The sequence below is a fragment of the Chionomys nivalis genome, chromosome 19, assembly GCF_950005125.1.
Source record: "Chionomys nivalis chromosome 19, mChiNiv1.1, whole genome shotgun sequence".
Taxonomy (NCBI): Eukaryota; Metazoa; Chordata; class Mammalia; order Rodentia; family Cricetidae; genus Chionomys; species Chionomys nivalis.
In genome coordinates, this window is record NC_080104.1 from 20,968,753 (window position 1) to 20,988,166 (window position 19,414).

The following is a 19,414-nucleotide window of genomic DNA, read 5'->3' on the forward strand; positions in this document are numbered from 1 at the left end:
TTGTTTTGAGATTATCATACACGATAAAATGTGTTTAATCATATCAACCCCTATGGAACACCTTTCACACTCCGTTGCAACTTCATGCTCTCTCCCCCCAGGCAAAGAAGAAGAGGAAGAGGAGGAGAAGCAGCCAGTCTAATTCGGCTGCTCATATGTGGATACAGGATCACATACTGGAGCACCGTTAGCATTTCAGGGGCCCCATCTCTTAAAAATAATTGACTCTCTCTCCTCTCATCAGGTGTCAATTGCCAACAGCTTCTTAGCTATGTATAGGACTTGGTGCACACCTCCCTGGTCCATACTAGAAAGATATGGGGTAACCAACTACCTTCTAGCTGGATTTAAAATTCATTGAACAAGACACAAACCCGTATCTGCTGCTGGTAACAACAAAAAAAAAAAAAAACCTGTGACAGGCTGAGTCATAGAGCCCAGAAAAGACCTAATACCACTACTCTGCTAAGTGGGTATTGTAATAAACTACCCCCTAAGTTATCACTTAAAACAATATTTTTTTTCAGAAGCTCCATAGTTCATATAGCATCAATTCTAATATAGTTGATCTTCATCAAAATTTGTAGGATTTTAAAATCTAACTTCTGTCTTTATCTGCATGACTGTTTTTACTTCTTCATGTGATTCCAGGAACACTATTATATTGCCCATTATTCTTCTCCAATTACACTGCATATTCTATCATTTGTTCCCATGGCAAAGATACCTTCTTTGAAAAACTATCTGTGAGCCAAGGACCTTAAACTCCTTAAAGTTCTTGATGCAAAGTTAGAACTTTCTCTATTGCTGCGACCAAACACCCTGTCCAAAAAGGAAGCTGGGGAGGAAAAGGTTTATTTTGCTTATATTTCCATATTGCTGCTCGTTATTGAAGGAAGTCAGGACAGGAACTCAAAGAGAGCAGGAACCTAGAGTCAGGAGCTGATGCCAAGGTCGTGGAGAAGCGCTGCTTACTGACTTGCTTCCCATAGCTTGCTCAGTCCACTTTCTTAGAGAACCCAGGACCAGCAGCCCAGGGATTGCACCACCCATCATGGACTGGGCCCTCCCCTAATGATCACTAATTGAGAAAACTCCATCTGAATGGTCTGCCAAGTCTTTGAAAATGAGTGACATCCACTAAGGTATCTGGGGAGAGAGGAGGTGGAGGGGAAATGGCAGGAGTGGGAAGGGAGGCTCCATACTCAAAATTCACCATGCCCTAAGTTTTTATTTATTTATTTTTTTGTAGATATCATTACCTGTGCTCTCTAGTGATTTCTTCTGCATTATATTTTTATGCATGGAATGCATAAGTAACACTACACTTGCCATGAGTTCTCCATCCTGAAAGGTTTGTTCACATCATGGAAACTGGAAATCAACAGTCTCTACCTTTCATACTTTCTGTGTTATTTCCTTTTGATCTATTTCTTGGTCATTTTTTTTTCTTCATGAGAAGAAGCAGGTTTGTTAAATATGTCCTGGTGTGTGAGTGCAAACCATTCTTGCCTGCCCTATGACCAAATTCTGCTCTGTCGGGACATTCCCTACATGTCTGATACACACATCTATAGACTGACATAGACACAAACACATAGGAACACACAATATCTACCTATAAATTCCCTTTAGTCACATTAGGGGGTTCTTTATTTCTTTTTCATCATTCTTCTCTTATACAATACATGCATATAGGAATTTTTACATCACTTCCGCCTCCCTCTCTTCCCTCCAACTCCTCCTGTGCCTTTCACTCCTTTTTCAAATCCATGGCCACTTACTTGTAATAATAACCATTACATTTGTACACAAATAAACTTATACATATAACCAGCTGAATTCATTTAGTATTGTTCATAGGAGTTTGAGGCTAACCACTTGGGTCTGGATCAATTATTCTTGGAACCTTCAATTCTTAATTTGTAGGTTCAGCAATAGTTCTTTTTCCTGTTGCTCGTTTTCTGTGGATTGACCTCTTAAAATTGGTTTTAAGTCCCTCTAGGCATTTCCATGGCCTTTGTCTCCCATTTCCCTTTCTCCCTCCATCTATAACCTCTATGAATTATTTAGCATTTCAGAATAAAAAGATATTTCTGTCCTTTAGTCTTCTCAATCTGAAGTATAAGCATAACACAGAAAACCAGTGTTAAACTGAAAATCATCGTTTCGATTCTAAAACAATCTAGTCATAGCTGTTGAAATAATATACTATAATAATTTATAACCAGTTAACTATCAGGCAAAATTAATCTATTTTATGAATACTGACATGTTGCCAAAAATACAAAAAACAACCTGTGAGACTGAACATCAGTCTTCTGATGATCTAAGTGTTGATGACAATTATGATAACTTTAAATACACTTAACAATGTATTTACATTTTTATCTAAGAACTTACTAAACTAGCTTTACAATTTGAAACTCTCTCACAAGGAAATCAAATGTCAACTTCTATGTCAGTACAGAAGAAAAGGAGAAACAAACAAGTCCATATCAATAAAAACAGTTCTTATCTTCTGATTGCACTGCACTGGTGGGGCCTTCTCTTGGAGATCCAGAATCTTGATATGTAACATCTAAAAGAGGTGCAGTTAGCGTCACAATGTGCGAGGGAAGAGAATGCTTAAGTTGGAGCTGGTTTGATTTTGGTGTGCAGCTCCATGTCATAACAAGTGACTGTCTCCAAAAGTTAGAATGACAATGAGGAGCTAAATGGACTTTGTACATTCGAATGTTTGAGAGCACTCACTGCTCTCACAGAAGACAGGGTGTGGTCCCAGTTTACCACCATCCCCAACTCACGTGCCGGGAGCTCCAACCTCCTCTGCCAGCTTCCAAGGGTACCAGACATCCACACGGTGCATCTTCACAGATGCAGGCAAGACACTCATTTGCCCAAAATAAAATACCTATTTTAAAATTGAATTTTAAAAGGAGTGGCTGGCATCTTCACAGGCTACTGGGTGAGGTCGTTCTGGGCAGGTTAAAAGCAGGGAAGCTTTATTGAAAAGAGGTTACCCAGGTGCTGGGCATCACAGGACCACTCAGCCTAAAGTCCTCTGATTAGAAAGTCGCTCTGATGAAACCTGGTGGTGGCGGGAGGGCGTGGATTACACTAGCAGAAAGAATAGGAGAAGAAAGGTCAATTAAGTTCCAGCTCTGTGTGAAGAAGAAATGCGGTGTGGAAAAGGGAATGCCAGGGAGAACCGACAGAAGGCACAGATGTGAGTGACTATTCAGAATTAGAACTGACAGGACATAGCGACTGATTTAAGGGAGTGAGAGGTTGGAAATGACTCAGGGGTTTTTCTGTCTGAGTGACTAGAGAAGGGAAATGTCACAAATGGGAGACAGAAGGTGCAGAAGGATGCATGTGTGACTGAGCTCGCGTTTGTAGGGTGTGATGTGCTAAGGGATACTGGGTTCAGTTCTGTGCAGATCAAATCAGGTGTTTCTGCACACTGATAGATGAGGCAGGGTTTGTCTGGAGCAGGGTGGTGCATGGGAGCTCTCACTGGGCTGAAAACGAACAAATGCTCTCTAATCCTGAGTGCACAAAGCTTATCTGTTCTCCATAACGCACAACTCTCTCCTTTCTCTCATTCTCTCTCTCATTCTCTCTCTCTCTCTCTCTCTCTCTCTCTCTCTCTCTCTCTCTCTCTCACACACACACACACACACACTCACATGCATGCACGCACACACAGAGAGAAACGAGAGAGAGAGAGAGAGAGAGAGAGAGAGAGAGAGAGAGAATTCAAGTCAAACTTTTTCTAAGTCTGAAATATTCTCAGAAATGGGAGGATTGCTTGAGCGCTCCCAAAGAAGTCAAAATCCTTTCCATACATTTTTAATTTTAATTAAATATAATTATATCACTCCTTCCCTCTAGCCCCCCCCCCACATTACTTTCTTCAAGCCCTCCTATGTGTATTTGAAGGTTTCCAACACTTCACAGATAACAGATGGTAAAAACAGTTCTTCCTCACTGAATGGGTAGGCAGGGTTTTGTTTTTTAAAAAAAAAAAAATCAAAGGAAAAAAGGAAAGAAGCTTTCCTTCTCCTCTCTGCCCTCCTTTCATTCCCCTCTCTACCCTCCTAGTCTCTGTTTGCTGTTATTAATGTAGGAAATAAAAGAATCTATCTTATAATCATTTGTAAATTGGCACCCATTAATCACATCATGGGTCAAATTTTGAAAAACTATCTGTGCCAACCTCAATGGTGCAGCATATATTATACTCGTAGTAGAGTAGACCAAAAACTTCCACACAATGCAAATTATTCATAAAAGTATTGCAAGTAGGGAACAAGATACAAGTGGGCACATGAGTTATTTTTCCAGAAAATTCTCTTAGAGATAAAGATGTTGCAGGGTGGTACACTAGATTTTACCAAATAACTGGAGTAAGTATCTCAGGATTAAAGAGTAATACCCCTGTCGGCTAGAAAAAAAGGAAATAAATGCCTGCTTACTTCATTAAAAGTCCCAGATAATGTGTCCACAGTCAAAACCTTTAATATACTTCCATCTCTCAGTTGGCACATCTTCTATGAATTCACTATTCCTTGGGCTGAAAGTTGTGGAGAGAGGGGCTTCCTCACTGACTCTACACTGTGTGAGAACGTAAGAATAAAGTTTTGTATCTGTTGGAATGACCTTCCAGGCCAGTCACCACTGCAGCTAGCAGGGTTCACTTCTGAGTGTGACTGACAATTACTATGCTCCTCAGCATAGCACCTTCCAGAACTATTTAAGCTAACCAGTAGGGATGAACCAGCTTGGTTCCATCAAGTTTCATATATTTCATCTATGGCTTTAGTATGTGGGGTCCTTTGCAATGGGATCTTACCAACACATTCTAGAGGGTAACAAAGGTAACCAAGGCAATAGCCTGTAATGCTTGGGGGCTTACGGGAACGCAGTGGTCAACAACGCCGAAAGAACCGATTGCTGGCATTGGGCTTTTTAGTTAGTAGAGTTACTGGTTATTATTTAGTAATACATTAGTGTTGTGCTATAGGGTAGGACCACTTTAATTTATATGTGTGTGTGTGTGTGTATAGATAGATAGATGTACATTCTCTACAGTGTATAGTGTACATATATGAAGATTCTACACTAATAGGTTTTCATATATTCTTTTCAAAATGTCTTTACTGCAATCTATCTCTTCCAATATTCCATTCTCTATCCTACCCTTTACTCCCCATCCCGTGTTAACCCTTCTTATTCCATTATTCCCATTTGCCCCAGGCCAAGGCATTGCAACTCTGTTTCCTTTACAGTTCTTCACCACAGCCCCTTAGGAACTTTCTGACCTCTATGGGCATTCCAAATGAAACAAATGAAACTAAAGATTTAAAGCTGACATCCATGGATGAGAGACCATATGCAGGGATATTTGGGTAGAATAAATTACTCTTGAAAGCTTTCCTTTTGTTTTGTTTTTAAACACAAAGCTGATGAGTAGGGAAGAGGAGTAGGTCTGGAAAGATACGTCGGAGGAGGGTGAATATAACCAAAACTTGTAGGAAATGCAAAACCCACAAATAACTAATACTACTTTAAAAAAGAATGGCCCTTTAAATAGAGACCACTTTTTTAACCTTGGTTATTTCCTATCCCTGGACTAAGGAGTCAGAAGCCATCTGTGGCTCCTCACTTGGAAAAGTTTAAGTGAATCACCTGTAGGGATACGTTTGAAGTATGAGCACAGGCTCTGGAATGAGCCTGCCTGAATTCAAATTCTACCCTCGCCACTAGAGGGCGGATGCACACAAGCAGGCAAATCACAGCTCTGGGCCTCAGTTTCCTCATATGGAACACAGAGACAGTGGTGGCACTTGATAATGTTTGCGAGAGTTTCATGTACAAGTCAATAGCCCCGGGCTAAGACTGGATGCTCACTTGCTACCATCCTAATTCACACCTTCAGCTGGTGTGATGCTGTGCCCGCTAAGGTGTGTTCTGCCCTCCTCCCACCACGATGCCATCTTCTTCTTCCCTAGAGGATCTCTTTAAAAAAAAAGACAATTCTCTGAAGACTTCCTATACCGCCTTGTTTTTCAGTGTCTTTCCCAGGATAACCAAGTCCTGTCCTCATAAAAAGCCCTGAGCCTTCTCTACTTTCTTCATGGCGGCATTCCCTTGTCACCAAGGCCTGCACTTTCTCCTTTCAGATCTTGCTCATCCATCGCCTCTGTAACCACTGTCATTATCCTTCCTATTAATAACCGAGTCTGGTCTATTTCAATCATCTACTAATTGGCCCCTTTCTCTCCAGGAATACCCTTTCTTCATCCATTATGTATACTTCCTACAGATTCATCATCCAGAGGCAGACCTTTCAGGGGGATAGCTCCATGTTCACACACTTTCATGTCCTCCTTCTGAATGGAACCAATTTCTAGAGGCTAGACTTTAAGGACGTTCATGAACTGGTCCCAACCAACTTCGGCAGGTTTGTAAGCAAGACCATGAACCCAGGATGCATTTGCCTGGTGGCTTCATTCACACTTCAGATTTTGTGCTCAGATTACTTTCTCAGCCAAGGGTTCCACCATTTTTCCTTTCTATGTGATTATGACTCATTATTAAAGTAAAGTTTGTGTTTATATTATGACATGATATTTTTATTATAATACAAAACACAATTTCTACCTTATCTAACTACTTAGTCATATACTTAGCCACCCATTTTTTCCATTGAACCATTTTTAAGCTTGTACAATATGATGATAAATTACTTGAAGGCAAAGCAAATATTTTTTATTATTTTAGGAGGCTTCATCTCCTCATTCTGTAATTTATAGTTCTAGAATATAGGTTGTGTTCAAAATTTATATTTCATATAATTAGAGAAAAAAATTCAAACAGTATATCTAATAGAATATATGAAGCAAAATACCACCTGTTCTTGGACCTAGAAAATTTCCTTGATCTACAGTTTTAGAATGGATGCTCTATTTCTATGCTTTCTTGAAAACCCATAGGCTGTTTCCTAGCCTTACTGTGATGTGCTTATATGGTCTCTCTATTTGTCTCTCAGTGTAAGATACAGCTCTTCCTTTGTATTCCTAATAATGTGTGAATAAAAATTAATGAATATCGAAATACATCCTACATATACAGGCTATTGGAAAACAAAGGGAATTAACGTTACCGGAAGCTAAATAAGACCTAAAAGATCTGCTTTGGCATTCTATCTCTTGCATTTATTTAAGCAATGATCTCAATTAAATGTATCTGTATAATAGTATCTATATTTAATGCAGAGTTCAGATATATTTGCAATGTACTTATTGCATGCATAATAGGTGAATGCATTTGTCTATTGATCATCATGCTTTTTCACTAAACAAATAATGATGTTCTGCACACTTGCCTATAGCCCTAAGATGATCTTTTCCTTTTCCTTCTCACTTTCTTCCCAAGGCCAGTTCAGTACCAGCCAGGGAGTACAGATTCTCCTTTGGCCATAAGCTTCCTGTTTTTGTACAGCAAACATCTATTTTCTTGGCACAGGCAGACCATTCACATTTTCATAAATGACTCTGTAGAGGCACAGCGGATTTAGCAGTGATTCACAGAGCAACCAGTTTGGGCCCTGAGGCTCAATTACTTTCTAATAATAATAATATCGCCAATATTAATTTCACTTTTTGCAGCCTCTGCCCAAGAGTTTTAAAAATAAAGTCCAGTTCAGTGGTGCTCATATTAATTTTTACTCAAGGAATTATCATACATCTCAATTAATCATAATAAATATAAATTTCTCTGCATCAAGAAGGCATGCCCAAATCATTTGAGAAAAATTCCCTATTGCCCATTTCCTAGACTCTCTATGTATGCATAGGAAGGAGAATTTGATATACAACAGCATAAGAGTCATTCCTTTCAATACTGTCCCTATGATGTCTACTTCAGTACTTTCAATAACGAATATATGGAGATGAAAAGCAAAACCTACACTGTTTTGAGTTGGTTAAATATTATTTCCAAACTATGCCAGTATGGGAAGACTTAAGATCTGGGTAAAATCTTGATAAATGAATGAGATTATAAACTAGTAAAGATTGTCTACTGTTACTTTAGAAGAACAGGTGAATATTATATAGGGATTTACAAACATAAAACTCAACATTTTAATAGATATTCATTTAATTTCATTGACAAAATTTAAACCGATTGACATTAATTTTCTTTCTATTATCTAGATAACAATCTTCCTATTGAAGTGATAATATATAGGATCCTAAAGCATTTACCGATTCTGCAAAAGACCCAGGTTTGGTTCCCAGAACTCACAAGGTATTTCATAGCCATGCATAACTTCAGTTCCAGGGAATGCTTTCCAACACCTTCTTCTGACTTTTGAGGGTAGCATGCATGCACTTGGTTCAAATACATACACGTAGGCAAAACATTCATACACATAAATCTAGATTTTCATCATTTATCAACATCATCATCAACATTACTATATATTTTAAAGACAGGGTCTCACTATGTATCTCTGACTGTGCTGGAACTCACTATGTAGACAAGACTAGCCTCAAACTCAGAGATCTGCCTGTTTATACCTTCCAAATGTGGAATTAAAGGCATACACCACTACCCTTGGTTAAAAGTCAAAACTTTAAAAATAAATAAAATATATATTCTTTTAATTTAAATCAAAGATTTTTCATTAATTCACAAAACAAACAAAACCATACAAGTGACTGATAGCATCAACGTAACAGTTTTCCATAATAAGCAGACAGACATTCTGTATTTATTAGGGTTTGAGAAGGAAATGAGAAGCTAGAAGCAGAAGATGGTATATGAAGAGGAAATTTCCAGTACACTACCCTGAGAGCAAAATGTGTTCAAGAAAGTTAGTGTCTGTGTGGTGGATCAGCAGGAGCAGAGTGCTCTATGTCTATTGTTCTCTTATTCAAGACCTGTAGAGACACGTATCAGCATGCTTTATATTTTGATAGCTTTGTAAACTATTCATCTAATATATTATGGAAATGTCACTCAATCATGTTTTAAGAATGCAACATGAGTTAACATTTAGTCAAAGCAGCAAATATATCAAAGTATTAGTGGAATTCAACAAATTAAGTTGTATATCCACTGTTCCTTGGGTATAAGGTATGTATGTAGAATTAAGATGGAATTCTTGTTTAAAGGGTTTCTTTTCAAACTGGAGAAGAGGAAAAAATTGCATAATCCAACAAACTATCATTCCTCTTGGTAACTGCTAGTCTAGAAATCTGTTTAAGAAAAGAAATGATTTATTCCAGTGCTTTTCAACCTGGGCGTGTCTACCACTTTTGGAGGGGGATGGCATATCAGATAGCCTACATATAAGTTATTTATATTACGATCCATAACAGTAGCAGCATTAGAGTTACGAAGTAGCAATGGACTAATTTTATGATTGGGGATCCCCACAACATGAGATGTTATATTAAAGGGCTGCAACGCTAGGAAGCTTGAGAAGCACTGGTCGATTCCCTTTTGTTTTATTTTGACAAGGGATGGGTTTAAAGAGCCTGTGATAGAACTCTGAGTTAGGTAGTTAGGAAAATTTGGGTTAGTGGTTTTTTTGGGAAAGAGACTAGCTTCTTAAAGCATCAAACAATACTGGGGTAATTTTGAACATGTTCTCGCTGCTAGAGCCCATGACTAAGTGCTATGTTTTTTCTACCTTTGTCTTGAGGTTGCTCTTAGAAGTGACTGAAAGTTTTTTCCTGGCCGGATGGAGCTATAGGGCTGGTAGTCAAGACTTTCATGGGATTCTTCTTATCCTAAATGTATGATCTGTGACCAAGTGTCCCTCTCCTAGGGAATCCATTTATGTGGTCTCAGAATTTCCTGTGGCCATTCTTTGTTCTCTCTGTTACTCTTTTCTAGAAATCACCTTGAGAGCACGGGTAATCTGTATACTCCACTTATCTCTCTAGGTACCACTAGCATGAGGACTTTGATACAGGCGTGTGTGCCACACACGTCTTTCCCTTTCTCCAGTGCCTTAGATGAGTCAGCCTTGAGGTGACGAGAAGGCTGCCATCGCCGTTTTCTTTTAATAGGCTCACTTTTTCAGATTTCAAGGGCATGGCTTTTTTCAGCAAAAGCAAATTTGGTGAAGACTTAATCATAACACAGAAACTTCTGAGGACCAACATATATGGGTCCAGAACCAATTCCATCATGTAGTTTCAATTACAGAAGTATATATTTAACCCACTTTTAAAATAGTCAACCTCAAACACTAAAAATATAACACCGGGCATTATTCCCATACTTGTGTGTGTGTGTGTGTTTTATGGTTATGCACTTAAAATCATAGACCTAACATCATCGTTATAGCTCTGTAACTAAAACCTAATGTCTCCCAAAGTGTAGACAGGCATCCTTATCACTGTGTCTTAAAGCTCTGCATATCTCACATGACCTTTAGTTTATGTGGTCAGTTGCTCAGAGCTAAGCCTTGCTATAGTAATGGATCACAGAGAAGAATGGCTAAGCCACTGGCACGTTGCTAATCTATAGACATTTTCCCTTCGTAAGTACAGTGACTCTTTCCAGTATCTCAGAACGACCATTTTAGTACTGGAAGTTCACTGCTCCCTATTTTTAGAGCTTTCATTCCTCTGTCCCTTCTGAGCTGTGTCATCTTTTCTGCCCCTGAAGTTATTCAAATTTTCTGCTCAGTCTTTTCCCAAACACTTTTGATTTTTTTTTTATCTCGACACAGATGTGGTCCACCCCTTCAGCTAAATCATGTTAAATCAGCTTTCAGGCAAAAGAGTCATTGAGAGGAAGGGAAGTGGGTGTCTTCAGCTGGCAGCAGCGTGTGCAGTAGGATAAGCAATTCACCACTTCCTCTGCAATGCATTGGCCTCTTCATCCTCCTCTCAGAGAATACCTGTCTGCACAGATTGCATAGATAATGTCAGCATCTACACATTAGCGAGGTCATTGCAGAGCGTGGAGTGTGGGAGCGAATCTGAACCACAACTGAGTGAGCAGAGGCATAAAAGGCAATGCTGAGTGGTTATTTAGAGAGGTGGCTCACAGAAGATTCTAAAAGGTGGTGGGCATTTGGAGAGACACTTGGAAACTAAAAGTCAACCTTGTGAAGAATCAGGGGAAAGGAATTCCAGGCAGAGAAAAAGGCATGCACAACACTCTCTCCAGAGTTCTTGTGTGTACAGTATCTGTTTAAGAAGTTGAAGCAAGACATATAAAAGCAAGGGCAGCAGTGGATTAGACAAGCAGGCCTTATAGTGAGGCCTCGGAGGCCTTTGAGTCTGTGGAAAGTATTCACTGAGAAGCTAGTCACAGAAGGAAGAATCATCACACAGTGTAAGTCACAAATAGGCTGGCAGAAAGTAAAGTAGTCCTGGGGACACTATCGTGGAGTTGTGGCGAGAGAGATAAGGTGAAGCAAGTTCAATTTAGTCAAGAAACTCTTCAAACAATGAAAGTGTGTTCCAGGTGGCTTTTCTGCTGATGTGGTAAACTCCATGACCAAAAACTACTTGAAGAGGAATGGCTTTACTTGACTTAATACTTCATTCCTTATCTATCATTATTATTTGAAGTCTAAGCAGAAACTCAGGGGCAGGAACCTGGAGGCAGAAACTATGGAGAAAGGATGCTTACTGGTTCATGTTCACCGCTGCCGCTGCCACCACCTCCTCCTCCTCTCTTCTCTGTAAAGCAGCCTTGTCTGTCCTGGGGCTCACTTGGTAGAGCAGGCTGGCCTCAACTCACAGAGATCTGCCTGCCTCTGCTTCCCAAGTGCTGGGAATAAAAGTGTGTGCCACCACACCCGATTTCGTCTGCTCTTCTTACATACACTATGACTACCTTCCCAGGGTCCACACCACTCACTGTCCCCTATAAATCTCCAGTCAAGACAGTTCTTTGGTCTGTCACAGGCCATTCTGATGGAGTAATTCTTCCACTGAAGCTCACTCTTCCCAGACAACTCTAGTTTGCATCAAATTGATCTTAAAGATTAAGCAGGACCTGGGAAGGGGATTTCCAGTCACCGTGTGCCTTCTAGAGTGCCTTGTGTTCTCTGAGTCACAATTCCATTGATGTATTTCCTCATAAAATTGTAAACATCCACACAAATGTAGAACACACGTGGAACTAAATGTTTTAGGAATCTTATTTGTGTTACTTCAGTAATTTAGTGTTAAACTTCATTCTCGCAGATTAACAAAATATGTGTGGATAGAAAAATTAGATAAAAAAGAAAGTATTAGATTTTTTCCATTTTAAACAGTTTCATTTTGTGTTTTTTCCCACCATGTTGCTCTATTGAGACAGAAGATTTAATAATTCTGTCATTGTTTAAATACTCCTAGGAAAATAAGTATTTAATAATTTATACAAGATAAAGTATTTCTACTTTAAACCGATATTTGTTTTATTTGTCTGTTATAAGCAGAAAATTTTCTAGCCGTATATTCTAGCACAAATGAATGCATTTTTCGGGACATATTTTTCATGCATTATTTTTAGTCAAAGATTTTTGTCAAAATCATAGGCATTTTTCATAGACAATGTGGGATAATAAGTGCCATAGTTCTTGTACCATGTGCAGTAGGGATCAATACAAAATTTCTATTGATATTAGAAGCAATAAGAGATCCAAGTAGAAAATTATATATTTTTTTGTCATTTAGAATGAAATCAGAACAGCCAGTAACTTGAAAATAAAGAATACGAGGAACACTGACATTTCCAATTCATAGTTATAATTAGAAAGTGACAGAACTTAAAAAAAAAAATGTGTGGCTTTCGTAGTCTTCCCTTTTTTTTGTGATTTGCAGACCAATGCACAGCATTCTATGCCTATTCACAAAGTCTCTATGAGCCCCTTTTATCTGATGCCACCCTGTGAATAATAGCCCTGGCTCTCTTTCCTTTTGCATGCGTAGCAGAAGATAACCTATTTAATTTCTTGTATATTAATTCTTTGGTTCTATAAAAGTGTTAGGAGTTGCCATGAGCTGGTTAGTACTTTGCCTTGTTGATAGCAATGGGCCATCTCTTAATGGTTCTGGGTATTTCTTGTATTGGTGACCCTTAAGATAGAGGGCTTGTCTGCCTGAGCTCTCCATCCCTCTCTTTCTCTGTCCCTTTCTATTGCTGTCTCTCGGTGTCATCATCTCTCTCTATCTCAGTCTCTCTGTAGAGAACATTTGAGCCCAAATGCCTCTGTTACTTTGTAGAGCATCTTCTCTTCCCCTTGTACTTCATTTATCCAACAGGGAGCACACATACACAGGTCACTTTTGAATCTGATGCCCAAGCTTTGTCTCAAGCAGCCTCCCATTCTCCTCATGCAACTTTACACAAAACAATAATTTTCCGTGGACAAAAGAAAAAAATGTTCTTAAGAAGATGTCCTGAAAACCCTACATGTGTACAAGCCTACACAGACTTCTGATGGGGCTAATTTCATAGCAGTCTTCTATCAGCCCCATTGTGTATATGGCAGCCTGTGTAGAAATTAGCTTGATTTGAAAAATAACCAGGCTAAGTAAAGGATAGTCTTTTTCTACTTCCCATGTAGATTAGATCCATGTATGTCTCTCTTAGGATCCTCATTGTTGTCTAGGTTCTCTGTGATCGTGATTTGTAGGCTGGTTTTCTTTGCTTTATGTCTAAAATTCATTTATGAGTGAGTACATATGATAATTGTCTTTCTGCATCTGGGCTACCTCACTCAATATGATGCTTTCTAGCTCCACCCCTAGGTCTTGAGGAAGACTGTTTCCTAATTTTCTATGAAATTGCCATACTGATATCCAAAGGGGCTGTACCAGCTTGCACTCTATCACCACACACAAAACTCAAGTCCAAATGGATCAAAGACCTCAACATAAAGCCAGCCACACCGAACCTCATAGAAGAGAAAGTGCGAAGTACAACTGAACACACTGGCACAGGAGACCACTTCCTAAATATAGCCCAGTAGCACAAACACTGAGAGAAACAATTAATAGATGGGAACTCCTGAAACCGAAAAGTTTCTGTAAAGCAAAGGACATGGTCAACAAACAGTACAACAGCCTACAGAATATAAAATGATCTTCCCCAATCCCCACATCAGACAGAGATCTGATCTCTCCAAAATATACAAAAAAAAAAAAAAAACTTAAGAAATTGGTCATCAAAAGAAGAAATAATCAGAAATAATCCAATAAAAAATAATAAAGCACAGACCTAAACAGAGAACTCTCAACAGAGGAATCTAAACTGGCTGAAAGACACTTAAGGAAATGTTCGACATCCTTAGCCATCAGGGAAATGCAGATCAAAACAACTTTGAGATTCCATCTTACACCTGTAAGAATGGCCAAGATCAAAAACATTGATGATAACTTATGTTGGTGAGGATGTGGGGTAAAGGGAACACTCCTGCATTGCTGGTGGGAGTGTATGTTAAATTTATAATATTGGATAATTCACACGTACCACAAAATCACAGTCTATACTCAACTCTGTACTGCGCATCTATCCTAGATTTGGTTTATGTCTTAAATTTCATTTCTTGGTCATTGTGTCTATCACTCAAGCGTGAACAGGGTAGGTCCACTAAATTATTTCCTTACAAATACATTTAATTGACCAGAAAGTACTGTCCACATGTACTAGATTCTAGCTGTGAAATGACTCAGGTTCTGAACTTCTCCTCTAAGGCCTCTGCATCTCTCCTTGAACTATTACAAAAGGTTGCTGAATGATTTGACGTTCGTTCAGTATATGTCACATTCATACTTAATTTTCCCCACTGCTACCAATAGAAATTTCATATATATATATATATATATATATATATATATATATATATATATGTATATATATATATATATATGTATATATATATCTGATTATGGTAATCTAATTAAACTCTATTAAGGAAAGCTTCATAACTTAATACAATGAAAATTAAAATTTATATCTCGACTCATTTATCTTGAATAATAAAGTGTGTCTTCAAATCTTCATCTAAGATGTACCTTATAATTTTCTATTCTATTCCATTCAAACTTTTACAACAAATCTGGTCACTGATATTTGCCCATTTTACCCACTAACAGCATGACTTCACTATTTTCAACTCATCTATAGCTAAATTCTGTCCTTCTTATAACTTGTTTTTGTCCTTTCCACAGAGGATTTAATCCACAAATATGACCCTTTATTAAAAGATAATAAATAAGAAACATGGCCTTTGAATTCTTCCATTCACCTGAAGAGAAGTCTACTTTCTCAATCAGAGAACTACAATGTAAATACATCACTAGGAAGAAGGATACAAGGAGTCCACAACTGTTGCTTCATGTCCAATAAAGCCAGGGACATTACTGGCACCATTTTACTAGGTTTAACTCAAGTTACGACTGACTTGCACAACTATAGCTGTATTAGCAAATTTAATGACTTCAAAAAGAGTGATAACTAAAAGCAATGATGTAATCATCTTCTAGCTTAGTATCACACTTTTAATCTCAGCACTGGCGGGGGAGATGCCACGGGATACAGGAGCAAACAGATCACTGCGTGTTTGAGACCAACCTGGTCTACCCAGTGAACTTCAAGACAGCTAGAGGTACTTAATCCCTGTCTCAGTAATACAAAAAAGTCTAAGTCTTAATTGGACAGGACAACATTTATTACTTTGTGTCTAACATCCAGAAGAGCATGAACTTTGGAAAGAGTGAAGCCAGTTAAAATGGCATTGTGCAGGCCAGGAGGAAGCTCTGTAATATAGTGGTTGCCTAATATATGTGCAGAGCTGGGGTTCAATCCCCTGTGCTAAAATAAATAAAATGAGGCAATATGTAGACATTTTATTGGATCAAGTGGTTACTTCATGAGCATGAGGATATGAGGCTGATCCCTATCTCCTACATCAAATAGATTCAGCTGGATGCTTCTGACACCCCAGTGATGGTAGACAAAGCAGGAGGGTCCTCTGAGTTTGTTGTCCAGACAATGACCGCCAGCCAATGAGAAACCATGACTCAAACAAAGGAAGGTGGAGATGGGCTGGGGAGGGTTCAGATTCCTAGCACCTACATGAAAATGCCTGGCAAGGCCATGTAACTCCAGCACTACAGGACAAAGAGTAAGGAGGGTGACTCGGACTCACTTCTTACCAGCCTAGCACCTTGCTTCGTGAGGGACCTGGTCTCAAGGAGACAGAGCTGAGAATAGAGCAGGACTCACCAGGATCTTTCCTGGTTTCTGTGCACTCACACATACATACGCACACACATATGCACACAGACATCTGTGCGCATACACGCACACATGTCCATGCACACATACACGTCCACGCACACACACACACACACACACACAAAAACCCACACACACATCACAGAGAGAGAAAAAATGTAAGGTAGAGATCATTAGCAAAAGACACCTGATATCATACTCCGATCTAAGCATTTATGCACTTAAATATCTATACACACCTGCACACACATGTACAAATAGGAACCTGTACACCTGAATTCACACACATAAAATAAAATGAGGCTATTTTAGTGTGTGGAGCTAAACATTTTACATCAACTTTTAGTTTTGAAAAATAAGATAGAGAAGATGAGAAATTTTCTGGGAATTATCATGACTAATCATAAGAAAAAGCTCTTTACAGTAAGAGGATTTATTTCATTTTTTTAAAAAGTTCATACATGGTGACACATGCCTGTCTCTCTACTGTGGAAATGAGGCAGGAAGAGAGCTTAAAGCTAGCATTTTCAGACAAGCCTGAAAAACAATGATATTCTCATATGAATGTATGTAATAAAATACTATATAATATACACTAATATTTATGTATAAAGTAAGTACATGGAATAATCATTTATTGTATTGATGAATTTTTACTTTTATCAAAGTAATTATAAATCATTTTTACTATGGTTAAATCAAAACTATTTTACTTCTTGTAAAACACTGAATATGCAGAAATTGATATTCAAGTCTATTATCAAGATAAAAATCCTTAACACATACACTAAGTGTCCTAAATTTTTCTGTAAAATGTTAATATCCTAAAGTTCAATACTTACAACTATTTGTTCTTGTACATAACATACCAAACATAAGCATTTCAATGGCCAAACTAAAGGAAAAAATTGAGAGTAGAGATGATATCAAATAGACAGACACACAAAATCCACTTGTTACTGTGAGTTTTGATTAGTAAAACATAAAGAGCTTGCGGAGTATGATGGCATATGCAATGCCTAGAAAAGATTTTTATTGCTCTAAGGAAACATTGGTTTTGTTTAATTTTCGTCATTGCTAATAAAAACTTTCCAAAGAAATAGAAGAATTTAATTTTCTCCTCCGAGACTTTTTACTACTTCAGTTAATTTTGACTTTGCATTAAAAAATATTTCTACGATAGCTGAAGAGATATTTAAAAATGATTTGAAAAGACATTTCTTCAAAGGATTTTGTCATAAACATTGGAAGGAGACATTTCCCAGTAGTATCTGGTTCACTGTAAATGCTTCTGCTAAGGAAGTTGCTGCTGATCATGCATTTTAAGGACATTTTCATCTATTCTCACTAGGAGAATACTTATATTCTGATGATTGAGTGCATCGTGTTACTCTGCAGAATTCTAACATATTTTTAAAAACTCCTCAAACTCTGTATGGTAAACTAAAACTTTACATATTCGATTTCTTCTCCCACCCTTGATGTTACCATTTGTTGCTCACATTTAATCATCATTTCTACCCACACCTAAGAATGCAATAATAAAGCTGAAACTAGGGAGACAAGCGTGTCTCTGAAGAGTGTCCATTACCCTTAAACATTATAGTGTGAGGGTTGGGTGGTAGACTACTGTTCATTTCTTCTCTAACACACTCCAGTCCTTACTTGGCACCCTACCTATACCTTGATTCCACACTTCCTGGCATTCTAACATCAGGCCATATGCATTCCAAAACCAATAATAATAATAATAACTGGAAACAAAACTCAGAGTTGCTGATACATTTCCCTCTCTTCTAATTAGTCTACTTCCTGCAATATATTAGAAACATCATTTAACAAGGATACTTACTCCAGAGCTTCTGTTTACAGATAATTTCATCTAATTGAACAGCAGTAGTCTTTCTATTATACACATACCAGAGACACTAGTGTATCTACTCCCACATGCAAAGTCATTAATAAATCTGTAGCCAGTGATCTTAGTAAGGGGTGACATTTTCAGTCAATAAAACCAATGCCATACTTACAGTGGTGGTTGAGGGGGCTGGCTTTCAGCATTCCTTGGTGTTTTGCAGGCAGCAGGCTTCGCCATGTCCCTGACAACACACCTGGGGCGCATGATAGACAGCACAATGCACTATTAATTATAAAAGTGAAGAGCATTTCCAGCAATTAAACACCGTACTGAAAACACAATCTAAAGGCAAATCTTGGTGAGCCCCTTCAATATTGGCGTCGGGCCCCAAAAAGGCCCTGTAAGGTGGAATTCTTTTCCTTGGATTTCCATAGGCCCAAATACACCCACACAAACTCTATGCTGGCCTCAATATTTGACTTTCCTTTCAGCATCAATGCAATGATTGTCAGCAGCTTTTCCCATAGCAGAAAAGCTATTGAAAGCCTTGGTCTCACCATGTGAAGCCATCTGAGAGCTTAAAAATAGGAACCGCTGCTGGGTGGATAGGTTAAAAGAATCAAGCAGAATTTTCTGTGGCTTTGGCTGTCTCACTAGAAGATACGGATTCTCGTTTCACATCATCAACCACCACATATGTCTTCCTGCTTATTCAGAAAGACATCTTAGAGGCTTCTAGACTCCTGCCCCCATATTCCAAATTCCCTTCAAGCTGAGGAGAAGGAAGAAATGAAGGGCAGGTTTACATGGGAAGTGCGTACGGATTCATGTGCCATAAATCTTGAAGAGCCGCTGTACCTTGAGCCCTTCATCATAAAATAAATGCAGAAAGTAGACAAGATAGCTAAGCTCCGAAAGGCAGCAGGAGTTGATGATATTCTTACTCTCATGTTAACAGGGCTTAGAGCACCGAAGGGATCCATTGGCCAAAATCAGAAAATGCCTCCAGCTGAGACTGTACTTAAAATGACTTAGATACTTCTCAAAGCTGTAAATCAAGCACAGCTTTAAAGAGAGAAGCCTGGTTATAAATACTGAGGCCTGACATTATATAATTTGCTAGACGTAAATACCCTGAGGTTCTAGGACCACCAAGCATGAGCCCGGTCCCTCCCTAAGAACTTTCTTGGAGATTTGTCTACATTACTCAAAATTAAGGCCAATTACATAATGCCAAGAGATCTCTGGTGAGGCCATGGTAATAAACTGTTTTGTCAGAGGAAA

At 38.5% G+C, this 19,414-nt stretch overlaps 1 protein-coding gene across 30 annotated transcripts in view; it reads right to left on the reverse strand.

The window, feature by feature from the left end:
- The window catches only part of Rims1 (regulating synaptic membrane exocytosis 1), a 454,154-nt gene that overhangs the window by 357,658 nt on the left and 77,082 nt on the right, over positions 1 to 19,414 (reverse strand). For 25 of the 30 annotated variants that reach the window (XM_057794787.1, XM_057794786.1, XM_057794785.1 and 22 more), the window contains exon 2: positions 18,303 to 18,383. The exons of the other annotated variants lie outside the window; for them this stretch is intronic. In XM_057794787.1, the coding sequence (XP_057650770.1) occupies positions 18,303 to 18,383 (81 nt within the window). The remainder of the gene's footprint in view (positions 1 to 18,302; positions 18,384 to 19,414) is intronic. 30 annotated transcript variants of the gene reach the window in all.